Source organism: Sorex fumeus, unplaced genomic scaffold (assembly GCF_029834395.1).
Source record: "Sorex fumeus unplaced genomic scaffold, SorFum_2.1 ptg000063l, whole genome shotgun sequence".
In the NCBI taxonomy this organism is placed as follows: Eukaryota; Metazoa; Chordata; class Mammalia; order Eulipotyphla; family Soricidae; genus Sorex; species Sorex fumeus.
In genome coordinates, this window is record NW_026606120.1 from 33895271 (window position 1) to 33920618 (window position 25348).

General features: G+C 41.4%; 1 protein-coding gene across 1 annotated transcript in view; it reads right to left on the reverse strand.

Moving 5' to 3' along the window:
• The window catches only part of HSD17B3 (hydroxysteroid 17-beta dehydrogenase 3), a 74289-nt gene that overhangs the window by 3904 nt on the left and 45037 nt on the right, over positions 1–25348 (reverse strand). The window contains exons 3-11 of the mRNA XM_056126480.1: positions 24823–24898; positions 18055–18162; positions 13780–13847; positions 12019–12054; positions 8802–8836; positions 7710–7791; positions 7135–7200; positions 4873–5022; positions 2817–2926 (exon numbers count right to left, since the gene is read on the reverse strand). Coding sequence (XP_055982455.1) covers positions 2817–2926; positions 4873–5022; positions 7135–7200; positions 7710–7791; positions 8802–8836; positions 12019–12054; positions 13780–13847; positions 18055–18162; positions 24823–24898 — 731 coding nt within the window. The remainder of the gene's footprint in view (positions 1–2816; positions 2927–4872; positions 5023–7134; positions 7201–7709; positions 7792–8801; positions 8837–12018; positions 12055–13779; positions 13848–18054; positions 18163–24822; positions 24899–25348) is intronic.

The window sequence follows — 25348 nt, forward strand, 5'->3', positions numbered from 1 at the left end:
ACATGAATAATTGAGTAGGAATACAAAAAGAATTCCATTCATGTGTGGTAAAGGAGTATTTTTATATCCATATGGATCTTCTTCCCAGGAATTCTAAAATTTTAATTTGGGTGCTAAAGCTGGAGTTAAATTTTTAACTGGATGGTAATTTGTGGGTCTGGAGACATCTCTGCAGCATGTTACCCTCTTCCAAGATTTATTTGTGAGTCTCTGGATTATGGCTGTTAATGTGCTTATGTGGTACCCAGAGGCAGTTTATGGGTGTGACTTCCAGGGAAACGGGAGGAGAGGGTTAATTTCAGACTCCATGCAAGCTTGGAGATTTCAGTCACAAGTCCCGCATACCTGGGTTTTTCAGCAGATTCATTTTCATGCATAGTGGGCACAGGATGAGCCTGTGAAGGTCAGCCGTGAGGATAGAGGTGATTGGGTTTGTGGTGGTTTGTGGTTTCCAGGGTTCTTTTGGGGCAGGCAGAGGGACACACTTGCCCACTCAGGGGCTCCCCAATGAAGTCAGCCTGGCATGTGGTGAAGGAACATCTCTGCAGTGTGTTGCTCTCTTCCGAGATTTATTTGTGAGTCACTTCTTAGTTTTATGTAGTCCAATTGATCTTTGCTTTGGCCAACAGTATTGAATCTTTGATGATGTCCCTAAATTCAATGATATGAAATCTTTAACCTATGTTTTTCTCAGTATAACTTAATTGAGATTTTAAACCAGTGATTCCACTTCTTAGTATTTACCCCCAAGGGCCCAAAATTTCTATTGCAAAAAGACAGCTGTGCTCCTATTTTGCTTGTAACACTATTCACAGTAGTTAAAGTTTGGAAACAACCCAAGTGTCCAACAGATGACTGGATAAAGAAACTATGGCACATACACACAATGAAGTCCTACATGACCATAAGAAAAGACAAAATCATGTAATTTGTTGCTGTGTGGATTTATCTGGAGGTCATCATGGTGAGAGAAGTTAATCATAAGGAGAGGAAGAGATACAGATCACTCTGTATCTATATATGATCTCCCTCATATATGGGGTATAATGAAACATATTAGGAAATTATAAAATCCCAAAGGCCAGAAAGAACTGGCCAGAGATCAGAGAACTGGTCTATAAAAATGATCTTACCACAGCAGGGGCAGAGGAAGGAAGGGGAGGAGGCATGAGGTAGGGCAGAAACCGTGATAGTGGTGAAAGGAAGTGGACATTCTGGTAGAGGGTGTGATGCTGGAATGATTTATGTATTAAATCCATAACTAACCGTTGTTTAAGTCATTAAAATGATACTATAAATTATTGTTTACAATATTGAATTCTTCCCAAAATAAGATGATTTTTTAATGAAAGCTCTCCTCAGACGTCTCCAAGATATGTTTTAGTAAGAGGAATAAATATCAGTTCACACTTTCCAAGATTACCAAAGGTTTTAATGTTATACTTTTACTTTTTAATTCAGTATGTTTTGGAAGTTTCTTTACTTTAGATGTTACAACACTGAGTGAAGTAATCCTCAAAATCAAAGCCCAAAACCAATAATCACAAGTGCCATTATTTTATACTTTCGAAGGTGAAATTCTATGCAATGTTTTAGTAGTTATGTGACTAATAGGCAATGCTGAATTAGTAAAATCTGGACAACTCCCAAAGACTCCTTTTAAAACTAGAGCAGTAACACACAAATTCTTTATCTATTCCATAAATGTCAACAATGATCTCAGAGAAGATATGGGACACCAAGAATTGGCAGCAAAGGATGTATAAGGTCCTGGAAAAACCACTCTTGCTCAGTGCCAGCCAAAATAAGGCACCAACTGATGATTCCTGCTGAAATGTGCTCAATAGTTGAAGGTTAGTAGTTTCTCAGGATATCATCTCAAGAGCCAGAGACAGTTATAAAGTCCTCAAAGAGAGTACTGGTTTTTATTTTAGTTTTTATTTGGTTCGGTGGCCAAATCTGAAGGTACTTGGAGTCTACCATTGACATTGTGCTCAGGAATCACTCCTGGAGGGGCTCAGAGAACCATGAAGTTTCAGCCATTAAACATCGGTCCACTATATACAAAGCATACATCCGTTCTACTGAGCTATCTATCTGGCCCAAGCAATGATTTTAAAACTAATTTTAAAGAGCATATCCTTCTTACAACTTAAAAAAATTGAAGTAACATTGTTTTATAATATGTAAGTTTTAGGTGTATATTATTATAAAGTAGTACCTGTATATACTGTATTAAATTTGTCATTAAACTGTAACCTTTTTATAAGCACAATCTTCTACAGAACCTCAAGTATAAATAAAATAGATAAAGCTGACTTTGCATCAGAGGAAATGTATAAGTTCCTAGATGCTAGTCTGATGCAGTTGTTGTTCCACATCTCCCCCTAGATAGTTTCCTGAATCTCTAGGGAGCCAAATGAGAAACAATTAAGTGCTCTAGGACTTCAGAATTCTCTTGTAAGTGTCAGGACCTCAGATACTCTTTCACATAGCAAGAATAGCAACTTATCCTATATAATTGCCCCCAGTATATAGAGAACTAAACATTCTTTGCACCCCATATTTATAACAATCCCTGAAATTCTTTCACTTTTACCCACAGACCTCTTCTTACAAACAAAACCCTACCACCCCAATATACCACATGGTGATTACATACCACAACTTTCCCCAAGATCCCTAGACTTGAGTCCAATGCCAACAAGTTTAATTTTAGATAAGCTCCAGGAATGAGGAACACAGTCCTCTCATGGGTCTTGTGCTTCGAAGAAAACGAGTGGTGGGACATGGGGAAGAGGTCGCAGACCACCGACTAGCTTATGTTGCTGTTCTGCTTGAGGTAATTCACATAGTGAGTCAGGAGAATCTTCTGGAATGAGCTGCTGTAGAAGATGCAGGATGGGATCATAGTAAGAAAGTTCGCCTTAAATAGAAAAGTCACAAATGTCTGAGATAGAAAAGCCAGAGGGTGACAACTAAAACCTATTTCCTACTCATCATCTTCCATAGTGTGTATTTTTTTTTCTCTGACTACTGAAGGTAAGTTTCTGAATCCTCTCAGCAATTAAGTCTTTCTCAGATACCAAAGCAGTCACTTGTAGGATCACCCTGGGACAATTCTAATACCCTTGCCTTGTTTTTCTAGGTGAGCACATTCTCTTTTCAAAGCAGAAGTTCATTGTGTTTTTTCTACCAAAGTTCTATTAAAATGGGATTCCAGAAAGATAGTGGAAGAGAAAAAGGGGAAGATGTGCTGTGGGTGTGTCCTGGGTGTCAGGAGTGCTGAGCTCCAGGACAAGTAGACGGTACTAGAGGAAAAGTGCTCAAGTATAAAGCGGTATTGAAGGATAGATCATAAAGTATCAGTTGTATCAAGGATGTAGGAATGGTTATTTCTCCTAATTCTTTTACAGTGGAACTACAGAACATTGTTGCTATGTGGCTGGGTATATTCTGAGATATGTTTTTTCAACGTCCCTCCCTGATGCATGGAAGAGGGCCGGAGGTTCTCTAGGAACCACAATGTACATAGACTGGTATCTGTGCTAAATATGGGGGTAGTAGAAATTTGGAGGGTCTGTAACAGAACTGAAACCAGCAGCAGCTTGGGGAGTCAGACAGTCATCATCCTCTCTCTCCACAGCCACAAATCAGTAAAGTGAGTATCAACCAGATAGACAAGGACAGTCTCCTTTACACTAAAAGACCAGCAGGTCAGTGGGACTCTCCTCCCCGAGTGAACTCAGAATGACAGGAAGAAGAAAGGTGCCCAGGAGGACTGAACATTTTTCTCTAAATAATAGACAGAGTACATTTTCCAAGTGGCCAATTTATCTGATCAAATTCAACAAATTTAAACTCTTTTGAAATTTCATTAATTTTTTCTTGCCATGAAGCAAATGGTGATCTGCAGTAAGAAAAAACCTGATCACCACCAAGCAAGGAAAAGAAAAAGAAGAACTTTTATTTGTTCTTCTACAAGTCCTCTTTGTAGAATTTTAAATTAGTGGCTGTCTGTTGTTGCAGTCATACAGTTAAAAAAAAGAAAGTAACTGACAGAATTTGGTGTCACTGGCCTATCTCCATAAATTCCAGGAAGTAGCTCATTGTTTTGGGAAGACTTAGTGCATTAGTCCATGAGTCCTTCTAGCAAGAAAAAGGGGAAGAAAAAAAAAGAAAGGAATGGAGGCAGGAAAGGGGAGAGGGAGGAGAAAGGAAAAGAGAGAGAAACCTGGGTTGCTTGCTCTTGTTCTGATGCTTGCATGCAACACTGACTGTGACTCACACCCATAATTCATGTACAGACCAGGACTGGTGAGAATCCCTTGTGATAAATGCCATCCGACCTTATTCTACGACCGATGGAATTTATTGTGAATTAGAGCAAGCATGTACTTGCTAAAAAGAGCTCTCATCCTAAGTTCATGTGCCTTGACACATGTCAGAAGTTTTAAATCACCTTAGGGAATATTTGCACACCAATGAAACCACTGAGTCTACAAGGTAAAGAGTTTTGCTTTATTTAGAGAGCAGATTGTTAGATATTTGCTAGGACAGAGGGCCAAGGAAGATAGCCATCCCTACAGGAAAGCTCTCTATGTCTGGATTTTTTCCTTCTCAAGTCACCAGGAAGCTCTTTATTCCTGAGCAGGGAGCTCAGATAGCCAGTGGTAGGACTGAGCACTCAGATTTCCTATCTTCCTTCCCGTTTTCCTGGATGCCTTTCCACTGTATTTGGCCACTCACTATCCTTGCTATGAGGAGAATGCTTGAGTATTTCAATATCACAGAAGAGCAAACTAGATCCTAATAGGACTCCAACATAGCTGTCCTACTTTGAGTCAGAAAAAAGAAACAAATATCAATTACCAAGATTTCATGAGCAAGGCATCCACAGGCTTCATCTCCAAATGTTACATAGTTCAGTGACTCTTTAACAAACTCATCAGCTGTCTTGGTTATTATGTTGGTGCTTAGATACTTTGTCATGGGTGTTGAAATGGCATATGGGGTCAGCACCTATAATGGAAAATGTTAATCAAAATTCAGGAGCAATATACTAATCCATGATATTTAAACCTGCTCTATCATCCCTTATTCTCCCAATTCTTTTCCTTCTATCATTTGAGGATACTAAATGATAATGAAGCAATGAGCAATGACAACCAAAGTTCTCCATTTCTATCTTCAAAGTGTGGCAAACATAATCTGAGTCTGCTTATGTCCTCAGTTACCTGTGTGCTGTTACTTACATCTGTCTGAAAGACAATTCTGTTTGCAATGTTCCTATCATTAACTCCTATGCTTACTAAATAAGGTGTATCTTGGGACTGGTTAAGTTATAAGCACCTGAGAGATAGGATTTTTGACTGTGGCTTTTTAAAATTCCAATAATGTGCTAAAAAAAAACTTCTTTGCAAACAGTAACAGAAAAATTAATAGACCTTCCCAGGTTTCAGAAACTATTAATCCTATCTTTCTTGGTAAGCCAGAATTTCATGGGCAATCACTGACCCTTCAACAACACTGTCACTTAGCCTGTTGTGATACTGACAACAGTCTCCTATGGTTAGGTCAAGGTCATTGCCATGACAGTCTATCACTATAGATGAATGCAGGGAGGGGGTGTAGAAAGAGGGGCATGCACCTCTTATGCCACTGCTCAAAACCCAGGGTAGTGGGATCTTTGTGGCTTTGAAAGGCAAAATGTCTCCCAAGAGAAATAACTCCTACCCATGAAGTCCTATTTTCCAGCGTTCCAGGATGAAGTTTTTTGTCACTCCTCTCCTATTATTTATATGTGAATGAGAAAGTTAAAATATATAGTCTGAGGACTTAGGAAAAATTCACCTCATCCCTGGTTCTTGGATCAGACAAGTAATTAAAGCATTATCATTCACCATAGCCAAAATCTGGAAATAGTCCAGGTGTCCACCAAAAGATGACTGGATAAAGAAACTATGCTATATATACCATACTATGTGGCTGTAAGAAAAGATGAAATTGTGCAATTTGCTGCTACAGGGATGGAGCTGGAGAGTATCACGTTGAGTGTAGTTTAGTCAGAAAGAGAGGGACAGGCACTAAACGACTACCTTAATATTTGGGATATAAAGTGACAGAGAAACAACAAATACTGAATAGGCAGCAGAAATGAAGAACTGGTTTCTAGTAGAAAGCACGCTACTGTTTGGGGGCCTTGGAGGTATTGGGACTTTGGTGGAGAAAGCTGACACTACAGTAGAGGGTATAGTAATGGAATGTTTCATGCAAGAAAACCTGTCATTTTCAATACTTCAGTTCATACTGTCTAAAATAAAAATAAAAAAAAACATCAGGTAGATTTGCAATGGAAAAACTAAAGTCAATCAGAGACCAAGAAGACCTACAAAGATTTTGCAGGCTCCAATTTGGCTAGGAAAAAAAATAAGAGTTAAAAATCCTGAATTGAGCATCCTGAGGTTCAAGAAGAGAGGGAAGAATTGATAAGGCTGGTGGGGATGCTCCATCTTTCACTCTGAGCGTGAGAGAGATGACTTTCTCAAGCAGGGCGGACTGTTTGCAGACAGACCTATAAATGGGCCAGCTGGATGATGGCCCAAAATTATGTTCTTCTAGGTCAGAAGAAGAGCAGTGATTGCTTCTTTGCTGAGAAAAAGAGCAAACAGCTGAGACAAGAACCAAAGCTTCTCCTATGCCTTTCCGCTTGCTCTGGACACAGACTAATGCTCATTACTAAGTAACAGTAATAGTCAGGGTCACCACAATCACAAGGCCACCACTGACTTTAATTTTCTATGACAAAGTAGCACTTACTAGAAAGGGCCTATACCACTCAAACTGACAAAACCTACCTAACCCTTGGAAAAACCCATTCCACAGCTGACATGATGTCAACTTCCTTCCTGGTACCTAGAGAATCAACACCTTTTCTGGCCAATGACTGACCTTTGACCGTTTCTTCTTTCATCACTAGGGCCCTGAGAGAGGACAGCAGCAAACAAAGTGACTGGGATCACACTTAAACCAGGATGGTCACAGGGACTTGTGGTGTCATCCAACAGCTGGCCATTACCCAGTCTTCATGGGAGCCCAGTTTCTGTATCCAGCGCTCAGTAATGTCGACCTTACCTGAACAATGATTCCTTTTGCTTTATATTCCACCTGCAGTGCCTTGGAAAATGTGCACACAAAAGCCTGGAGCAAAGAGAAAAGCCTAAGAACCTAGAAATTGCTTTTTCTGTCAGAGCCAACTGACTCGGACTCTAGACTTCGTTTCTTGGTCTGTGAAGATGACCAGTGGGAATACACACATTTATGGGTCAATACTTAAACTGAGTACCACTGCATACAGATGTATCAGCCCAAGGAAGCTCTTCTTGTCTGAACACCTGCTCTTTCTCGGGTTTATTTTGATAAACAGGGCCCTGAGACACCTGGCGAGGCCTCCCGGACTGGACGCTATAATGTTCTTTGGCAGCAGGAAAAAGTTGATGTTCCCCCAGAGGGACATGGCACTGGCCTTGCCCTGCTCCTGCGGTGCATGACCAGCAGGGGGTGTGCTCCCCTCAGCTGCAGACTATCTTTGCCTGGAACCTAGAAGCCTGCTTCTCCAGGCCTGTCTACCAGCGCCCCAGATGGTCCAAAGGAACTTTCTACAGTGAAAGCTTTGAAGAAAGATATTTGGGTTGCACATTATCACTCACCTTGGAAGCCGAGTACATGGAATACAGAGGCCAGGGAAAGAGGGCCACCCCAGAAGAAATGTTCAGGATGAGCCCTTTCTGCCTGAAAATAAAGAAGCAAGCTGGGCAGTGTTGCTGCCTCCTGGCAGCCAGGGGAGGAAGCGAAGAAAGGGACTCTTTTGATCACTGGAAAATGTCTCTTTCCTGCAGACCGCCACAAGCACAGGACTCTACTGCCCAGAGCTGGGAAAGAAAGTCAGAGACCTCTGACCATTTTCAATCACATGTCCCAGCTGAAGTCAGGGACATGTGACTGGAAATGGTGGCACTGCTATAACAAAGAACCCCATCAGCAAAATACAGTTTCCCAACTCACTGGGAGGAAGAAGCTCAGGGACCCTCCTCATTCATGACAGGACAGATGTCATATACAGACTAGTTTCTTGAAACAATCCATAATGTACTTAACATACCCACACAAGCTTCTGGAGTCCTGACGTTTGAAATTTAATATCCTTCATCCTTCCTAATTAGCCGGGTTCAATCCATAATAACAAAGAAACTGTAAATTAGAATATGAGGCCAAGCCCCTTCTTCTAGGGAAAAAAAACTATAATCCACTCACATTTAATGAATACCACCTGCAGAAAATCCAGCTCCCAAGAGGATATGGCAACAGGGTGATAAAAACATGGAATAAAGACAGACACTGATAGGGTGGTAAATTTTTGCTAATAAATTGCAGTATTCATTCTGACAAGAGTTGAAATTCATAATAACATAGGGATAGCCTTAGTCACAGGCCAAATTCTGAAATTTCTTTTATGTTCAACATGAGTCATTTTTTTTCTTAAATGCAATATGTGATGATACCAGTTCAATTTTACCCTGTAGCCTATGTTGACCTTCAAGTATGCTTATCTGCTTGCAAAGTAAATGAGCCACAGAATACAATGTTCTCTTCCATAATCTTCATGTCCTTTTCTCATTGTTTTAACTCCCCCAAAGTAGCAACTAGATTAACCCTTTCCCCCACTCCCTCTTCACTCCTGCTAACCGCCAGAGCAGGAAACCATACTGTTTTATGCTTTTTTTTTCAAAGAAAGAACTTACCTTGATTCCATGTTTTTCAGAATTAGCTCTGTCATCTATAAGAAAGGGTCAAAGGTAAGCCTTTTCAAAGGAACTAAGTAGCAGTGGACAGGGGGGTTTAGTAAGAAGAATCATAATAATCTAATCACAGATTATGGCCTGGAAAATCTGTTGACATTTATTGCAGATAATTCTAGTAACATGGAGTCTGACTGGGGCCCAAATGAGGCAACCTAGATAAACTGTGTGAAGGTCTCCAGTTTCTTCCCCATAAAGTTAATGTCTCCAAAAAAGTCATAAAACATTGAGGAAAGTTATTTATAATCCTAGAACTAACACTGAGGTTCTGCAGCTACTCCCGATTCTAGGTTATTGTAGTCACAAGTAGTGTAGCCTTCAGACACTTCACACATGAGTTGGATCAGGGACCCACTGGGAAACCTAACAACTATCCCTGAGAATTTTACATGGACGACAAAGAAGGACAGCTCAGTCCAACAGCAGCCACATAAGCAGCTCACAGAGGGTCAGTCTCAGAAAGAGCTCCAGAGACAGTGTTTCTATCCATTGGCATTATAAAGCTTGGAGAAGCTCCTTCACTTCCCAATCCACAATCTTAAACAGGTCTTTCCAGTTTAATCTTTTCAGGAGACTTAGCAGACACCTGTTTAAAGGATTATGAAAGCGGCAACTCCTATGAATATCAGTGTGATTGGTTGATAGGAGAAAATCTGAGATAGAAAAGGCAGAAGAACAGGAGACTGGAAACAGAAAGATGAGCTTTGCCCATTTATACATTTCCTGGAGCCCTGTGGTAGCATCTCCATAGGGTTGTCTCTGCTCCATCCTAACAGACCCTTAGCTTATCCCAGGAATCTTCATGAAATGTTCTCACTGTTCAGAAGCAGGAGTGGGAACAAAAGAGGAAAGAACTTAAGAGTCCACTACACTGCCTTTTTGTTTATTTGGTTTTGGTTTGGGAGCCAAACCACGCAGTACTTAGGACTTACTCTTGACTCTGTGCTCAGGAACCAATCCTATTGAGCATAGGATGGGATGCCAGGGATCAAACCTGGGTTGGCTGTGCACAAGGGAGGCGTACTACCCACTGTATTATCTCTCCAGCCCCTGGAGTGCTTTCTGCAGCACTGGATTTTGAAGGAGGTGAGAGAAGAAATTGACTATTTTATCATTCTTTCCTGCATCTCCCAACTTCATTAAGGGAGTGATGGAGCACTGGAGGGCAGCAACATTTCTCGGTCTCTCTCAAAGAGATTCACTAGCTATCTAGGTAAATGTTCCAAATCCAAAATGACATTGGGCTTTGTGGCTCCCTGCCTCACAGCTCTCAATAGTTGGTGGCTTCTTGGACTTCCATTTGCCCTCAAAACTGTTCTATCCCTGTCTTCAATAGAGAATTATACTCTTTCCAGATGGCACCTTTGGAATCACTTAGTACTGTTAGTCATGTTTCCAACCAGCATGGCTAACTGGGGTGTGGAATACTTAGAAGCTAACCTTTAATTTGTTTTCTTTGTTACTTAGCAAAGTCAGTGCCTACCGATATATGATACTTTGTTTTAGTAAATCAAAGCATTTCTCTGCTAAAGGAGTCAGAGGGTTGTCCCACATATTTGGGAAACCCTGTGATCACACAGAAAAAGATCAATGAATAATATAACATCAAAGATTTTAGTGGTAAGGCTACAGACAACAGTTGGAGATATAAAATTTATAATCACATCATCTGGAGGCTTTAAAAAGCCATTGATCACTCAGCATAAAAAGAATATGCATACCCAGTAAAAATTGAACAGGAAACTATAATGCTATAAAACACTTAGTGTGCTTACAGAAAAATAACCAATAGTGAATATAATTATTGTCGACCAACTTATGGACATTTAAAATGTTTTTCTGGTCTGCTCAGCGTCCATTCTCCTCCTTAAGGTGATTATGACCTATTTTCCTCTGGGAGAATGGTCTTCCACTATTAGTTCATGTTGTTTGAGAGACAGAGTCTTACACTGTTTCCCAGCCCTATGAAATGAGAAAGAATACTTGATTCAGTGCTACAGTTCCACTGAATCTTCCAGAGTGGTCAGGAAGGTGATCATGTGCACCACTGGATTTTGGATATTGACCATGGTGCTCAGAGGTATGAGTGAGGTCAGCTAGAAGTGAAGGCTCTTGGCATTCAGAACAACATTTTGTGTTCTAATAGAAGTGTTATTTATTCCCTAAGGCATGTGATAACAGTCTGTGTCCACTCTTGAGCAGCACTTTTTTCTGAGTTCCACAAAGGCACAGACAAGATAGTTTTGTGGTACTCACACAGTGATGCCCAGGCAGTTCACTTTAACCAAAGGACCTGAGCACTAAATGTATCTGAGCCAACACTTAGCTCAATTCTCTTTAATAGAAGATTAAGTACCTGAAGTTCAAGTGGAGAATAAGTAAGTGCTCAACACTACCCAACTAAATAGTAGCTGAGCAGGAATCCAAATACATATAAACTGAAACTCCAGTTGAACAAATAATTTTACCAAAAACCTAATCCCAGAAAACCCAAGCCATACCACCCATGGTGTTCTCAAAAGAGTGTTCCTTCTTCTGTTTACTATGATTAAAATCAGAGAAAGTAATTCATTTTTTAAAAAGTTATTTTGATAACTTGAAATCTAGTTGACTAAGGTCAACTTACTCATCAACTTATAACTGTCACTGTCCCTGTCCTCCTGTTGTTCATCGATTTGCTCGAGTGGGACCAGTAACATTATAAGACTTGTTGTTACTGTGTTTAGCATATCGAATATGCCACGGGTGACTTGCCAGGCTTTACCGTGTGGGCAAGATACTCTCAGTAGCTTGCTGGGCTCTCCGAGAGGGGCAGAGGAATCGAACTTGGGTTGACCTGGTTGGCCGCATGCAAGGCAAACGCCCTACTCACTGTTCTATCACTCCAGCCCATCAAGTTATCATCAGGCTTAATATGTTGTAGTATGGAACAAAACTAAAAGCAACAATAGAATTCAGATACTAGAAGGAATGAACCCATCACTATATTTTCCTAAAACAAACAGAATGAGAGAAAAAGTTACCACTATATGCCATCTGAATTAAGTGTGGTTCAATTTCCAAGAATTCTGCTTTCACTGGGTTGAAAAAAATCTCCAAGTTGCCAAATGCCAACAATTACTACATTCTAATTCATTTAGCATATTTATGGATCACATACCTTCACAACCGAGGTGATGTTACAATGGATGAGGCTCTGCAATAAATAATTACAAACATGAATAAGCTAGATCATCTGAGAAGTTCTCTTAGGAAACAATCAGATTTAAAGAACCAGAATATATGCAAAAGTGCTTGCTCAGCTTGCAAACTAGACTCCTAATAGTGTTCAGTGAGCAGATTTCATTAAGCAATGGAGCTGTAAAACATCGGAGTAAGTGGTCAAATTCCAGTTGGTGGAAGAGAGGCTAGCGTTTCTGGGTCTAGACAGCAAAAACACAGAGAATAGACTAACCAACTTTGTGTAGATTAACATTAAAGTTCTGGGTTACCGATGGCAATAAAAGAAACAGTTAAAAAGAGGCAAAGAAGTTAAAAGGAACTGACATGAAACAAATACAAACATAGACATGAAAAGTAAAACAGAGGCCAGGACTGGAGCCATAGTACAGCAAGTCCAATGCTGAGCTGAGAACGGGTTCACTTCTGGTAGTTCATCACCCTCACAGAAGCAGATGCCTTATATCTAAGAATGGGACATCCAAACCCACTTGTCTATTAGAATTCCCCTCATAAATAAGCTAGATCATCTGAGAAGTTCTCTTAGGAAACAATTAGCTGGATTCAGCATCTTGTCTTGGATCCTCTTCCATCAATCCTGACCACCTGAGGAAAGGAATCTGACTTGTTTTAACATGGTTTTTGAGAGCTGGTTCCCCTCTCCTGCTTTGAACTTCCCAGGGTTTCCTCCCAAAATATGGAGGGAGTGGGCTGGTCTTGCTTGTCCACTGACCTGATGGGCACACCCCTGCATACCCTTGGGCACATATGGCAAGGGGCTTGAGGTGGGACTCACAAGAAGCCTTGTTTAAAGTTGGGTATGACTCAGCAAAGTGGATTTTTTACTTAAGAAATGTTGAAAGAAAAGGTATAACTTGAGATGTGTGATCAAGAAGAGAGTCAGACAAGTACTTTGAGTAACTTCAAGTAACCGGGCATTATATGCTAATACAGCTGCCTTAAAGGCTTAACTGCAACCCCTAGGAGGAATGGTGGTAGAATTGAGTAATGGAAGCTTGATAATCTGTTCAGAATTGTTATAACTTCATAACTTCAAAGGTCAGGGCTTCAGGAAATGTCAATTAGTAGTGCTTTTAAATGCTTGACAAATTCCTTCATGACCCTCAATGGCAGCTGTGGGTCTGAATCAAGCTCACTGAATTTACAGAGTCTGTACTCTGAACTCTCCCCACACTGAAAACTGAATAGATCTTACAACATGGCCATAGAGTAAAAGACAGAGAAGTAGCATGCCTTGTATGAAGGGTCCCCCTGTCTGTTGGAATCTGATTGCATAAACTAAACCAGTTGCCGTAGGGAGCAGCCCCCCTCCCCTCGACCCAGCACGGCCATCAAGCACCAGAAGCTGTGTCTCCTCAAAATGAAAAACTTTCACCCACTTACAAACACAGCCATGAACTGTTACGTGGAATTACCCCACCTTATAAAACAAAGAACAAAAGAAGCCCCAAAAGCTCAAAAGAGGTCCCCAAAGACTGGAACCCTGTTATGTGGAGAAGGGAGAGATATCCTTATTTTAGAGTTAATCATGGAAAATGGTACCTTTGACCATGTTTTATACTCTAGGGTGAAAACACATCCCACTATAGACCATCTGAGCTATAGAATTCAGGGCAGATAAGCTCCTGTTACCCATTTCATTCCAGATAAAAGGAATCCAACTCAGAAAGCACAAACTTACCTGGATTTCCCCAGATGTTTCCAGGAAATAGCTTGGGAGAAGGTTTGGAAGCATTCCAACATTGTTGACTAAGATAAAAAGGCGGGGGGGGGGGGGAATGGGGGAGTAGGAGAAAAAAGCTGTCAGAAGAACCAGTGCTATTAAATGTTTATTGAGAGCTTTAAAAATATTTATATTCAGACCAGGAATTCTCCTTTGGAGAAGTCTTCCTAAGGAAACAATTACAAATAAGTTCATCTGCGAGGTTATTCATTGAAATAGGATTTAAAACACTGAGGAAATTGTAAAGAAAAAAACTGTTTTCCATTGAAGGACAACACAATCGTATGGTGGAACACAATGCAGTCATTCAAAACTTTGAAGCTTTTAGAAGTTTAAAGACATGGGAGAGAGATGCTTTTGGAACTCACTCCAGAGTAAGTCATCTGGGATACCCCAGAGAATTGTGGGTGAGCCCAGCACCCTCCTAAACAGAGCCCCAGCAACCAAAACCCTCCACACTCCACAATCACTATCAAACTCTCTGTTCAGGATGAGCCTCATCCAGAAATTACTCTGTAGAAAAACTCTGGTATGCACATTTCATGACTGAAATCTCCAGACTTTCAGAGTCAAGATCTTCTAAGAAGCCTCAACAGTCACATCCACGAACCACCTCTGGCACCAAGTAAGTTCATGGCTTAACTGGCCATGATCCAGAGACTCAGAAATAAATCTTGAAAGAGATCAACAGGGGCCAGAGCTATAGTACAGCGGGTAGGGCATTTGCCTTGCATGAGACCAACCCGGGTTCAATCCCCGGCATTCCACATGGTTCCTTGAGCACCTCCAGGAGTGATTCTGAGTGCAGAGCCATGAATAATCCCTGAGCACCACCAATATGACCCAAAAAGAAAGAGAGAGAAAGAGAGAGAGAGAGAGAGAGAGAGAGAGAGAGAGAGAGAGATCAACAAGTTGCAGAGATAATTTCAGGCTGAGTTGTCTGGGGCACCCAAAGTCACCATCCAGTTAATAAAAATTTAACTACAGCTGTATCTCTCCATTTAAAATTTTGGAATTTCTGGAGCATCTCAAACTCTACATCACTAATAAACCAGGTGCAGCATACCATATTAGATAGGATGTAAGGTAAAAAGCAACAAATCTCGATTAACTAAATACAAACACACAAGACTTAACCTGTAACAACATGTTAGTAATCTCTTACATAAAGGATATGTATACATAAAGGCCAGTAGCTCCATGGTGAGATATAACAATCTTCACACATTTTCTCCTAAGGAAATAATTTTTAATCATTTTATCTAATAATTTATAGCAAGCAATATCCAATAAATTATTCAGGAATTGCTATAGGGATAGGCTTGAGGGGTGGTAGGGAAAATTGGAAATAATGGTGGTAGGAAGGTGCATTGGTGATGGGATTGGTGTTATAATACTTATTATAACAAATCATCATGAACAACTTTAAAAAAACATGCAGTTTTTTAAAAAAGACATGGGAGAATATTTGTGAGGCCAGAAACATTTCAAAAAATGTTTGAACTAGTATTCAGGTATAACTCTGCTTTAGAATGTATGTTTGCTCGGAAAGGTATATATCAAAATGATATCAAAGAGTTTTGATATTTTAAGAACTTTATAATTCTTTTGGACTAGAGCGATAGCACAGCAGTAGGGCGTTTGCCTTGGGCACAGCCAGCCCGGCCGAGCCGGGTTCGATTTCTCTGCCCTTCTCAGAGAGCCCAGCAAGCTAGAGAGAATCTCGCCTGCACGGCAAAACCTGGCAAGCTACCCGTGATGTACTCAATATGCCAAACACAGTAACAACAAATTTCACGGTGGAGACGTTACTGGGCCTGCTCGAGTAAATCAATGAATAATGGGAGGAACTTGACCATGACTGATAATTCTTTAATGTGTTTATATGTGCTCTCCTGAGTTTCTACAGAAATAAGTTTTATATATATTTTGAGGGGAGGGGCTTCCTCGCCAGGGCCCCTCATGGTCATCCTCCACCAACAGAACACATGGTTCAAAGTGAGGAGTGGAGGATTTGATGCTGAGGGGACAGCACTCAGGGTGGTGGCCTAGTAAGCAACCAGCAAGCACTATGCATGGCCTGAACAGAGTCAGGGAACCTCCTGGATACAGAGCCAGGAACAGCCCCTGAGCACTGATGGGTGTGGTCCATCTCCATAAAGAGTCAGTATTGGGGCCAGGAGATAATATTGGATCCCTAGCACTAAGGACTAGGGCAGCACCACAGTTTCAGGCTGTAGTAGTGAGCCACCACCCTTCCCGAGCAACCAAGCACCACAGGGAGTGGCTCTGGGGTCCCCTGAATACTGTTTGCCATGACCCCCTATAAAATAATTAAACTAAAATGTTGTTATTTTAAAAATTCATCAGGAAGTTTATAAATCAAATCTTACTTTCAATTAAACACTATACTATTTATGTAATTGTAAAATAACTTTTTTATAGATCATAGGAAAAGGCATTATATTACTTTGTGTAAAGTCAAAAAAGGACGGCAACAGCGGTGGCATGGCGGTCTATGTCTCCCACCGACCACCTTCGGTAGTCTCACGCCACTTCTCCCACCATGGGGAGGTCGATGGTAATGGGCAGGCAAGGGAAGGAATGAGGGCTGGGCTGGTTGGTCTTAGTTGCAGTTTATTCCAATCCTCTCTCCATCCACTCCTGTCTCTCTCCCCTACCTCCTCTCCTGCTTTTTCCTCCCCCATGCTACTTCATTCTCCTCCTCGATCCCCCTTCATTCACCTTCTTGCTCTGGAATCTGGATACTGATCCCCTAGCCCACTCTCCCAGTCTAATTAAATCCCAAATCATGAGGGGTTGGGGTAACAATTACACATAGGTGTGGTCACAAACAATAGGGGTAGAATTCTTTCCCTCAGGGAAAGCCACTTCTAGGACAGATTCTCATTATCAGATCGAGCCACCCTAGAGCGGAATCCCCTGGGTGTGTTTCTCCTCTCCTTGTCCAACAAACATATAAGCATACATAATATAAATAATTTTGTATGGATACAGTAAGAAATACCTTAAGCTTATAAAATTGCTCTCCTAAGGTCATCCCAATGTCAGACTCAGGCCAGATGGTCTTTCCTTTCCCTAGCAGGGTCCTAGTCTCATCATTACTTTTGGATCATGACAGCATTTGTCTATGATCAAGCTCTTAACTTATAGTTAAGAATTGTGGCACTTTGGCCTGGCCCATTTCAATGCCAGGGTAGCTCACCACGTGCCCTGGGTCCATTCAGTTCCACGTCGGAACTCTGCTTTGGGGGTGTTAGGAACCAAGGGCAACTGAGGCTTACGTCAAGAAAGCAGATGCCCTGGAGTGAATAATATTCAGAGCCAATTAAATCCTAAGTTACAAAACATAATATTAACGGTCTTCCCGTATCTATACAATAAAGGACATTGCTTTAAAGTAGACTATTCAAAAGACATAAGGAGAGGAGAAAGACAATATTTCACTCATACATATAAAACCATAGATTTCTGAGGAATCTGACCTTACAAGTTAACAGAGTCTGACTAGGGGAAAAAGCTGATTAACTGGTTGGGGAAGAGAGCAGAGAGAAGAGGTTACAGATAAACAAAGGAATGGGAGTGACTCGGGAGCACTGTGATGGGTGTAACCTGATAAACCTAAGCTCCCGTAACAAGGGAGAAAGGACAAAGCAATGTTATCCTACATTACTTCACAACAATATTTTTTCCCTTGCTAAAATAATTGCTAGCCAACCTTTCTAAGATTCATTCTTCCTGCCAAGCATCATTCAGGAATATAAAATTTATCTTAATAGGACTGTAGCACTGTCCTCCTGTTGTTCTTAGTTTTGCTCGAGCGGGCACCAGCAACATCTCCATTGTGAGACCTGTTGTTATTGTTTTTGGCATATCAAATACACCATGAGGAGCTTGCCAGGCTCTGCCATGCAGGCAGGATACTATGGGTAGCTTGCCGGGCTCTCCGAGAGGAACGAAGGAATTCAACCAGGTTCGGCTGCATGCAAGGTAAATGCCCTAATTTATCTTAATATTTGAAAATATTATGGGAAAGCCTAAATATGTGAATTATATTCCAAAATGGTACATAGATTTGTTAAATCAATAATGACTTTTAAAGACTTGATATTTAATAACTTATAGTCATGAATAAGTCACCACAAATAATCAAATCTCACTAAGTAATTCTCTTACTATTTCAAGAAGCTTTGTGTTTTGCAATTTACTTACCTAAAATTCCAATTTCTAAGCCTTTAAGCTTTTCCTTAATATTCTCATAGATGTCATCTTTGGTGAAATCTGCCTGTATAATCCTCACACTTCTCCCTGTAGTCCGTTCTGTTAGGGAGAAAGACAATAGTGACTCGTTAGTAACAGGTGGACACCAAGTCCACCTTTTATCCACAGAGTTCCCAGAACTTTCCACTTTCAAGAGGTCAGAACTGTCAAAACCCAACAAGGAGCAAAAAGTAGCCTCAGGTAAATGCAGAACAAACCTGAAAAAGGTCTGTGTTCCAAGAGTTCCTCCAGGAATACGTGTATTAAAAGAGATTTGCATTAAAAGAGATTTCCACTGGAGAGATTCTCAGAGTGAGGTCCCTAAACCATGATATCACCACTGAGAACCTTTTTAGAAACATAACTTCTTGGGCTCCACTCCCACCTCCCTCAAACCACAAACCCTAGTGTAGGATGACATTGCTTTGTCCTTTCTCCCTGGCGAAAAGGAGCTCCCAAAGTGCTCCCAAAACACTCCCATTCTTTTGTTTATCTGTAAGCACGTCTCTATACTCTCTTCCCCAACCAGTTAATCAGTTTATTCCCCTAATCAGTTTCTGTTAATTTGTAAGGTCAAATCTTTCTAGAACACTGAACTTGTATTGTAAGTTAATATTGCTTTTCTCCTCTCCTTATATCTTTGGAATAGTTTACTTTAAGGCAATGTCCTTTTGTATAGATACAAGAAGACAATTAATATTATGCTTTTGTAACTTGGGATTTAATTGACTTCGAATATTATTCATTCCCAGGCATCTGCTTTCTTGACTTCAGCCTTAGTTTCTCTCTGTTCCTAACACCCCAAAAGCACGATCCTGATGAGGGACTGAATGTACCAAAGGCAAGCTGTGAGCTACCCTGGCTTCAAAATGGGCCAGGCCAAAGCACCACGATTCTTAACTATAAATTAAGAGCTTGATCATGGACAAAGACTGTCATGAACCAAAAGTAATGACAAGACTAGGACCCTGCTAGGGATAGGAAAGACTAATCTGGCCTGAGCACCATAGTCTGAGATTGAGATGACCCCAGGAAAGCAATTCTATAAACTTAATGCATCTCTTACTGTGTCCATACAAAATTATTAATATTATGAATGTTTATTTCTTTGTTGAACAAGGAAAGGAGAAACACACCCATGGGATTCCACCCCTGGATGGGTTGTCCTGCTGAAAGAGAATCTGTCCTAGAAGCAGCATTCCCTGAGGGAAAGAACTTTAACCCTATTGATTGTGACCACACCTATCTGTAAGATCCAAACCCTCATGCTTTGGGGATTTATGGAGGCTTTAAGAGTGGGCTGCAGGTCCATATTGGGTCCAGGAGAGAAGGAGAGAGAGACAGGAGTGAACAGGGATGAGATTGGAATAAACAGCTATTGAGACCAACCAGCCTGGCTCTCATCCCTTCCTTTGCCAGCCAACAGCCGTCCCGATCCAGTTCATACACAGTTCTATGTCCTTCCATCTACATCAATTTCTTCTTTCTTCTGAACTAGATGCAAACTACCTCTACATTCTGTACAAGACTTTTTTTTTATTAATGAAACACCATGAGGTACAGTTGTAGACTTACAAGTTGTTGTGCTTGGGTTTCAGTTATGCAATGATCGAGTACCCATCCCACCACCGGTGCCCATTCTCCACCCCCACCAATCCCAGTATCCCTCCCACCTTCCCCAACCCTCATCCCACCCTGCCTCTGTGTCAGGGCACTCCCTTTTGTTCTATCTCTCCTTTTGGGTGCTGTGGTCTGCAGAAGAGACATTGGTGGCAATCATGTTTGGTCCATAGATTACTTTCAGCAGGCATCTCCCATCCTGGGCAGATCTTCCCAGCACCCTTTATTTGGTGCTCCCTTTTCTATCTGAGCTGCCTTTATTCCTGGAGTGTGCGGCTGACCTCTAAGCCATGGAGTGAACAACCTGGTATTTATCACAGCTGTTCTTGGGTGTTAGTCTCTTATTTTGTTACTTTATGTTAACCAGATGAATGCAATCTTTCTATGTCTGGACAGGACTCTTTTGATTTGTTTCCCTCCCTGGCGTGCTCAAGTTTTCCTTGAATCTCAAGGTTTATTTATTTTGTTTTACTTTTTTTTCATAATTTTATTTATTTATTTTCTTATATTTATTTATTGAATCGCTGTGGGAAAAGTTACAAAGCTTTCAGGTTTAAGTCTTGATCATACAATGATCAAACACCTTTCACTTCACCAGTACTCATTTTTCACCACCAAGAACCCAATATACCCTCCCACCCACCCCTCCCAATGCCTGTGAGGAAGATAATTTCTACTTAACTCTTCTCTACATTGATTACATTCATTATTTCTACAAAAGGTGCACCATTATTGTTTAGAATTCCCCCCCCAACAATCAGAATTGCTGAGAAGGCATTGCAAAATGCTTTGTTTTCTATAGCTGGTTATGAGAATCATATAATGATTTTGGATTTCTTCAAAGAGCCAGATAATTAGGAGATTGGTTTCTGTGTGTCTGGTGTTATGGCTGTGCCGAAGAGCCACTCGTGGGGGGCAACTCATTACCTCGGTAGGGCGTGAAGGAGGAGCCGGTACCGTCCCCCTTCCTATGAGACTGCAGTTGCCCCGTCACAGCCAGCTCACACCTGGCTTTCCTATAAGCTCTGAGGTGGCGGCCACCTTGCTGCTGGGGGGGAAAGGTGGAAGGGAGCAATCCCAGGCAGGCATGGCGCCATAGTTTAACACATGGAGCATTCACTTTTCTGCCACAAGCTGCCGGGCTCTGGACTAAGTCCTTTTGCCTCTGGAGCCATGGCCGTGCTGGAGAGCCACTCATGGGGGACAACTTGTGACCTCGGTAGGGCATAAAGAACGAGCCGGTACCATCCCCCTTCCCATGAGACTGCAGTGGCCCCATTACTGCCGGCTCATACCTGGCTTTCCAACAAGCTCTGAGGCGGTGACCACCTTGTATGAGGTCCAGATGCATTTCTGCCAAATGCCACTGGGTTTCGAGATTTGTTTCTGAGCCTCTGGGATCATGGCCATTAATCAGCTTGATCAGGAGCAAGAGAGGCCGTAGTAGGCGGAGACTCGGGGTCTTATTGGGATGGGGAGGAAAGAGCCGGGTCCACCCCCATCTGGTGAGGCCCCATGTGTCTAGTCACTAAAGGCCCAAACCTGACTGTCCAATGGCCTCTGGATGATGGCAGTCACCGGGCCGCCACAGGGAATAGGCCAAGGCACAAAACCTATTCCCACCTGGAGTGGCCCAGCACCAGTAACCTACTGCAGGAACAGAACGCATTTCTGCCAAAAGCTTTTGGGTTCCGAGATTCGTTTCTGAGTTTCTGGGATCATGGCCATTAAGCAGTTTGATCAGGAACCAGATAGGCCGTGCCTCCAATTATATAGCTGAGCCGGAGGTGGTTTGTGGGTGTGTCTCCCACATACTTAACTTTTGGCCATTTATTTTCTTGGTAAACTTTGCCCCAAGTTTTTGGGGTCTGACCAAAGGTACAGCAGCAGTTTTGGGGTATCTGAAAGTCTGACGGAGCCATCAGGCTGCTAATGCACTCACCTCACAGGTATAGATTGACCTGCTGGCGGCACCATACCCCCATGAATCTCAAGTTTTCCTCTTTACACAACCCACTTTGTTTTCACCTTTTTTTTTTTTTGGTCGGAGAGCCCAGCAAGCTACCGAGAGTATTCGATATGCCAGACACAGTAACAGCAAAGTCTCCAATGGAGACGTTACTGGGCCCGCTCGAGCAAATCGACGATCAACGGGAGGGCCTTTACCTTTTTTATGCATCCTCCAGTGACCTCCCAATACTAAGTCGAATTGCCTAAAAAGCGTGTTTCTTAAGATTAAATCCATGGAACAATATTTGCTTACAAACTTGATGGATAACTTGAGGATACAGATTCATTGATTCAAAATTATTGTTCCCATAGAGCCCGGCAAGCTACCGAGAGTATTCGATATGCCAAACACAGTAACAACAAAGTCTCCAATGGAGACGTTACTGGACCCACTCAAGCAAATCGACGATCAACGGGAGGGCCTTTACCTTACCTTTACCTTATACATTTCTTTTGCAGGGTGTCAGGGAAAGGAGATACTGGAAATCAAATCATCCACGGAAATTATCCATGTGAAGTATATTATTAACCCTGAACTACAGCTCTACAGACTTTATTTTGAAATTTTTATTGAGAGTTTATTATTGACAATACTACTAGTGATGACTTCTCCTGAACATAATTCTAAATTTATTGTTCCCATTAAGCTTTTAGGGAAACCCTGTGCCATTACAAAGCCTGTTCCTTTGTGTAGAACCTATTCTTTTCCCTTCTGGAAATTTTAAGAATCTTTATTGTTTTGTTTTTGTTTATGCTCAATACGGGTCACTTCCAATGCCCTCAGATGTTTTGACTGGAAGTGAAGGACAGATTAATGGTTAGAGCTGGGGGCCATTAGCACCACTAGTGTTAGGGGGTCAGAATATGGTGTCAGGTGGGGATCAAACTCTGGGTCTTTGAGAGGCATTGGCCCTATGACTTAAGCTCCCTGCCTGCCCAAAATCTTTACTTTATTCTTAGTGTAACTTTCACCCCTTTCCTGAACTAGATGATGGTTTTGCTATTTCAAGTTCCAGATTTACTCTGCTTTCAACATACAAACTTGTGACCTGCTCATGATGAAGCAGGGTTCCTGCTCAAGAACTTTGTTCTCTCAGTCTAAAATAAAAAAATTTCCCCATTCATATCATTTTGAGGTAATTTAGAAGGGAACAAAGAAAAAATTTTAAATCTTTACAAATTATCAATCTGCTAGGAACTAGTCTCTTACAACCCAATAGTAAAGTGACAGATTTTTATATGGGCAAAGGATTTGAATAGACATTTCTCAGAGATATACCAGTAGTCAATGGTTGATGCATGAAAAGATGCTTAACCTTATAGATTTGCATTTCCCCAATTACAAAAGTCACAATGAGATATACCTCGAATTCCCTAGAAAGTGATATGTAATTTATATAACATAGTTGGCAAGGATGGGGGAGAATTGCCCAACATAGTGCTTTAGTTTTTTTTTGTCTTTTTGGGTCACACCCAGCGATGCACAGGGGATACTGCTGGCTCTGCACTCAGAAATTACTCTGGCAGTGCTCAGGGGACCATATAGGACGCTGGGAATTGAACCCGGGTTGACCGTGTGCAAGGCAAACACCCTACCCTCTGTGTTATAGCTCCAGCTCCGCACATTGTGTTTTAGGTACCACTGGGATTCAGTTGGTGAGCAAAACCAGACCCAGTCCCTTTGCTTATGCAGTTTTCAGCTATGGTGGTGAAATGACACCAATCCAGTAAGTGCTCGAATATTACATTCCAGCTGTGGTAAGTGCTGCAAAGGAAAGCACCATGCTTCTATAAGAGAGTCCACCAGTGTTTTGTGAGAACTGAGAAGACATTCTGAGAAATGACCTTCAAACTGAGAGGTGAAGTTTGGGAGTGATGAAGGCATGGGAGAAGAGCATAATCCCCATGGTGGTCTTCATTTGATTCTATCAGGTCATGGAATTATTTTATTCAAAGGAAACATAGGATCCTATTCTTTCTTTGTAAAAGTACCTTGGGCTTCTGAGTTCAAAAAAAATGGTGAAGGACAAGCAACAGTGAGAAGAATCTTTTAGTGTGGTCCAGCGAGAAAGCCAAAGGATGGGCAGAAGCTTGTGATGAGGATAGAAGGAAATGATATTTAGGTGGTAAGAGTTACTGGGCGTCTGCAATAAATCGAAATGAGGTTTAGGGAAATGTCCAGACTTTGTTGGCACCATTTGGGGAAATATGTGGCAGTATTGTTCGGGTGGGTGGAAAAAGCAGGAGTTTGGTCCTTGAGGTGTATGTGAGTTAGTCTTTGAGCCTTAGGAGTAGAAGTGCCATGGACAGAGGGGCAGCTGGCTGTCGTGTTCAACTGTGACCACAAAGTGGATGGCAGATAATTACTTGAATATCTTGAGCCTACTGACTGTTGGCATTTGTTTCCTCTGTATCTCTCACAAGGACAAGGTATGTAGAAAGTTAGGAGCAGATAGAGACCTCGACAAAAATCTACTTTCCTCAAATGAAATCAGTCAAGACTGTGATATAAAATCTGACTGGTTTCTGAGAAGCAGATAATTGATGGTGTAGCTAAAGAAACAAGCAGGGAGCAAATCACCACTTCAGGGTAGATCACTCTGATAAAAATTAATATAAATGTCATCTCCTTTGTTTATAGAGTGTACAACCTTCTCAACTACACACAACAAGCTTGAACCAAAAATCTTTTTACTAGACAACCACCTCCAAACCATATCCCTCATCCTACTTCCAGGACCAAGACCCCTGGCTATGTACAGATCTACATTTTGAAGGAGTAGCAAAAGAAATGGGCATATAGGACCTCTACATGAGGAGAGGCAATTTTAGAGAGTAAGCTAACAAGCCAAAGAAATAATGGGCCAAATTTTATGGTTGTGTATTTCACCTAACCCAAAGAATCACCGGTGAGTTAAATTCTACATCTTTTTGTAAATTTCCATTAATCAGCAAGAGGACTCTTCCCCCAGTTTGGGGTGGGGGGAGGCAGGGGATGTTGGATGTCGGGTGTTGTTCCTACAGACAGGACAGCAGCACAGCTGGCTAGTAAGCTCCAAAACCAACTCCCTGTTCCCTGGGGCCACTCACCAATTTGTCCAGCAATAACCTGTAGTTTTTCCAGTGTCCGGCTAATAAGCACCACGTTGAGTCCTTGTCTTGCTAACTGGAATAGACAGAGAGAAGGATAGGGGAATGACAAATGTGATCATCACATACAAAAACTTCATTTTATTTCATTTTTTAATTATTATTTTTGTTAGATGCCATCCATTCCTTTTTTTAAATGCCACATATGAGAGATTATTTAGCAATAATCCTTCTTTCTGTTTTATTTCACTTAACATAATACCCCACTGCTCCTTCCAAATTGTAACAGAAGGCAAAGTTTTATATTTTCTTTTTTTTAATTAATTTTTTATTAAAACCACCGTGATTTACGAAGTTCTCCTTTATACAGTTGTTTCAATCATTTAGTGTTTCAACACCACCAGTGTGACCTTCCCTCCACCAATATCCCCAGTTTCCCTCCCAGCCACATCCTGCCCCTTTAAGCACAATATCACAAATTACTTTATAGTGCTTATTCCAGAAAAACTTTAAGAAATGATAAAAA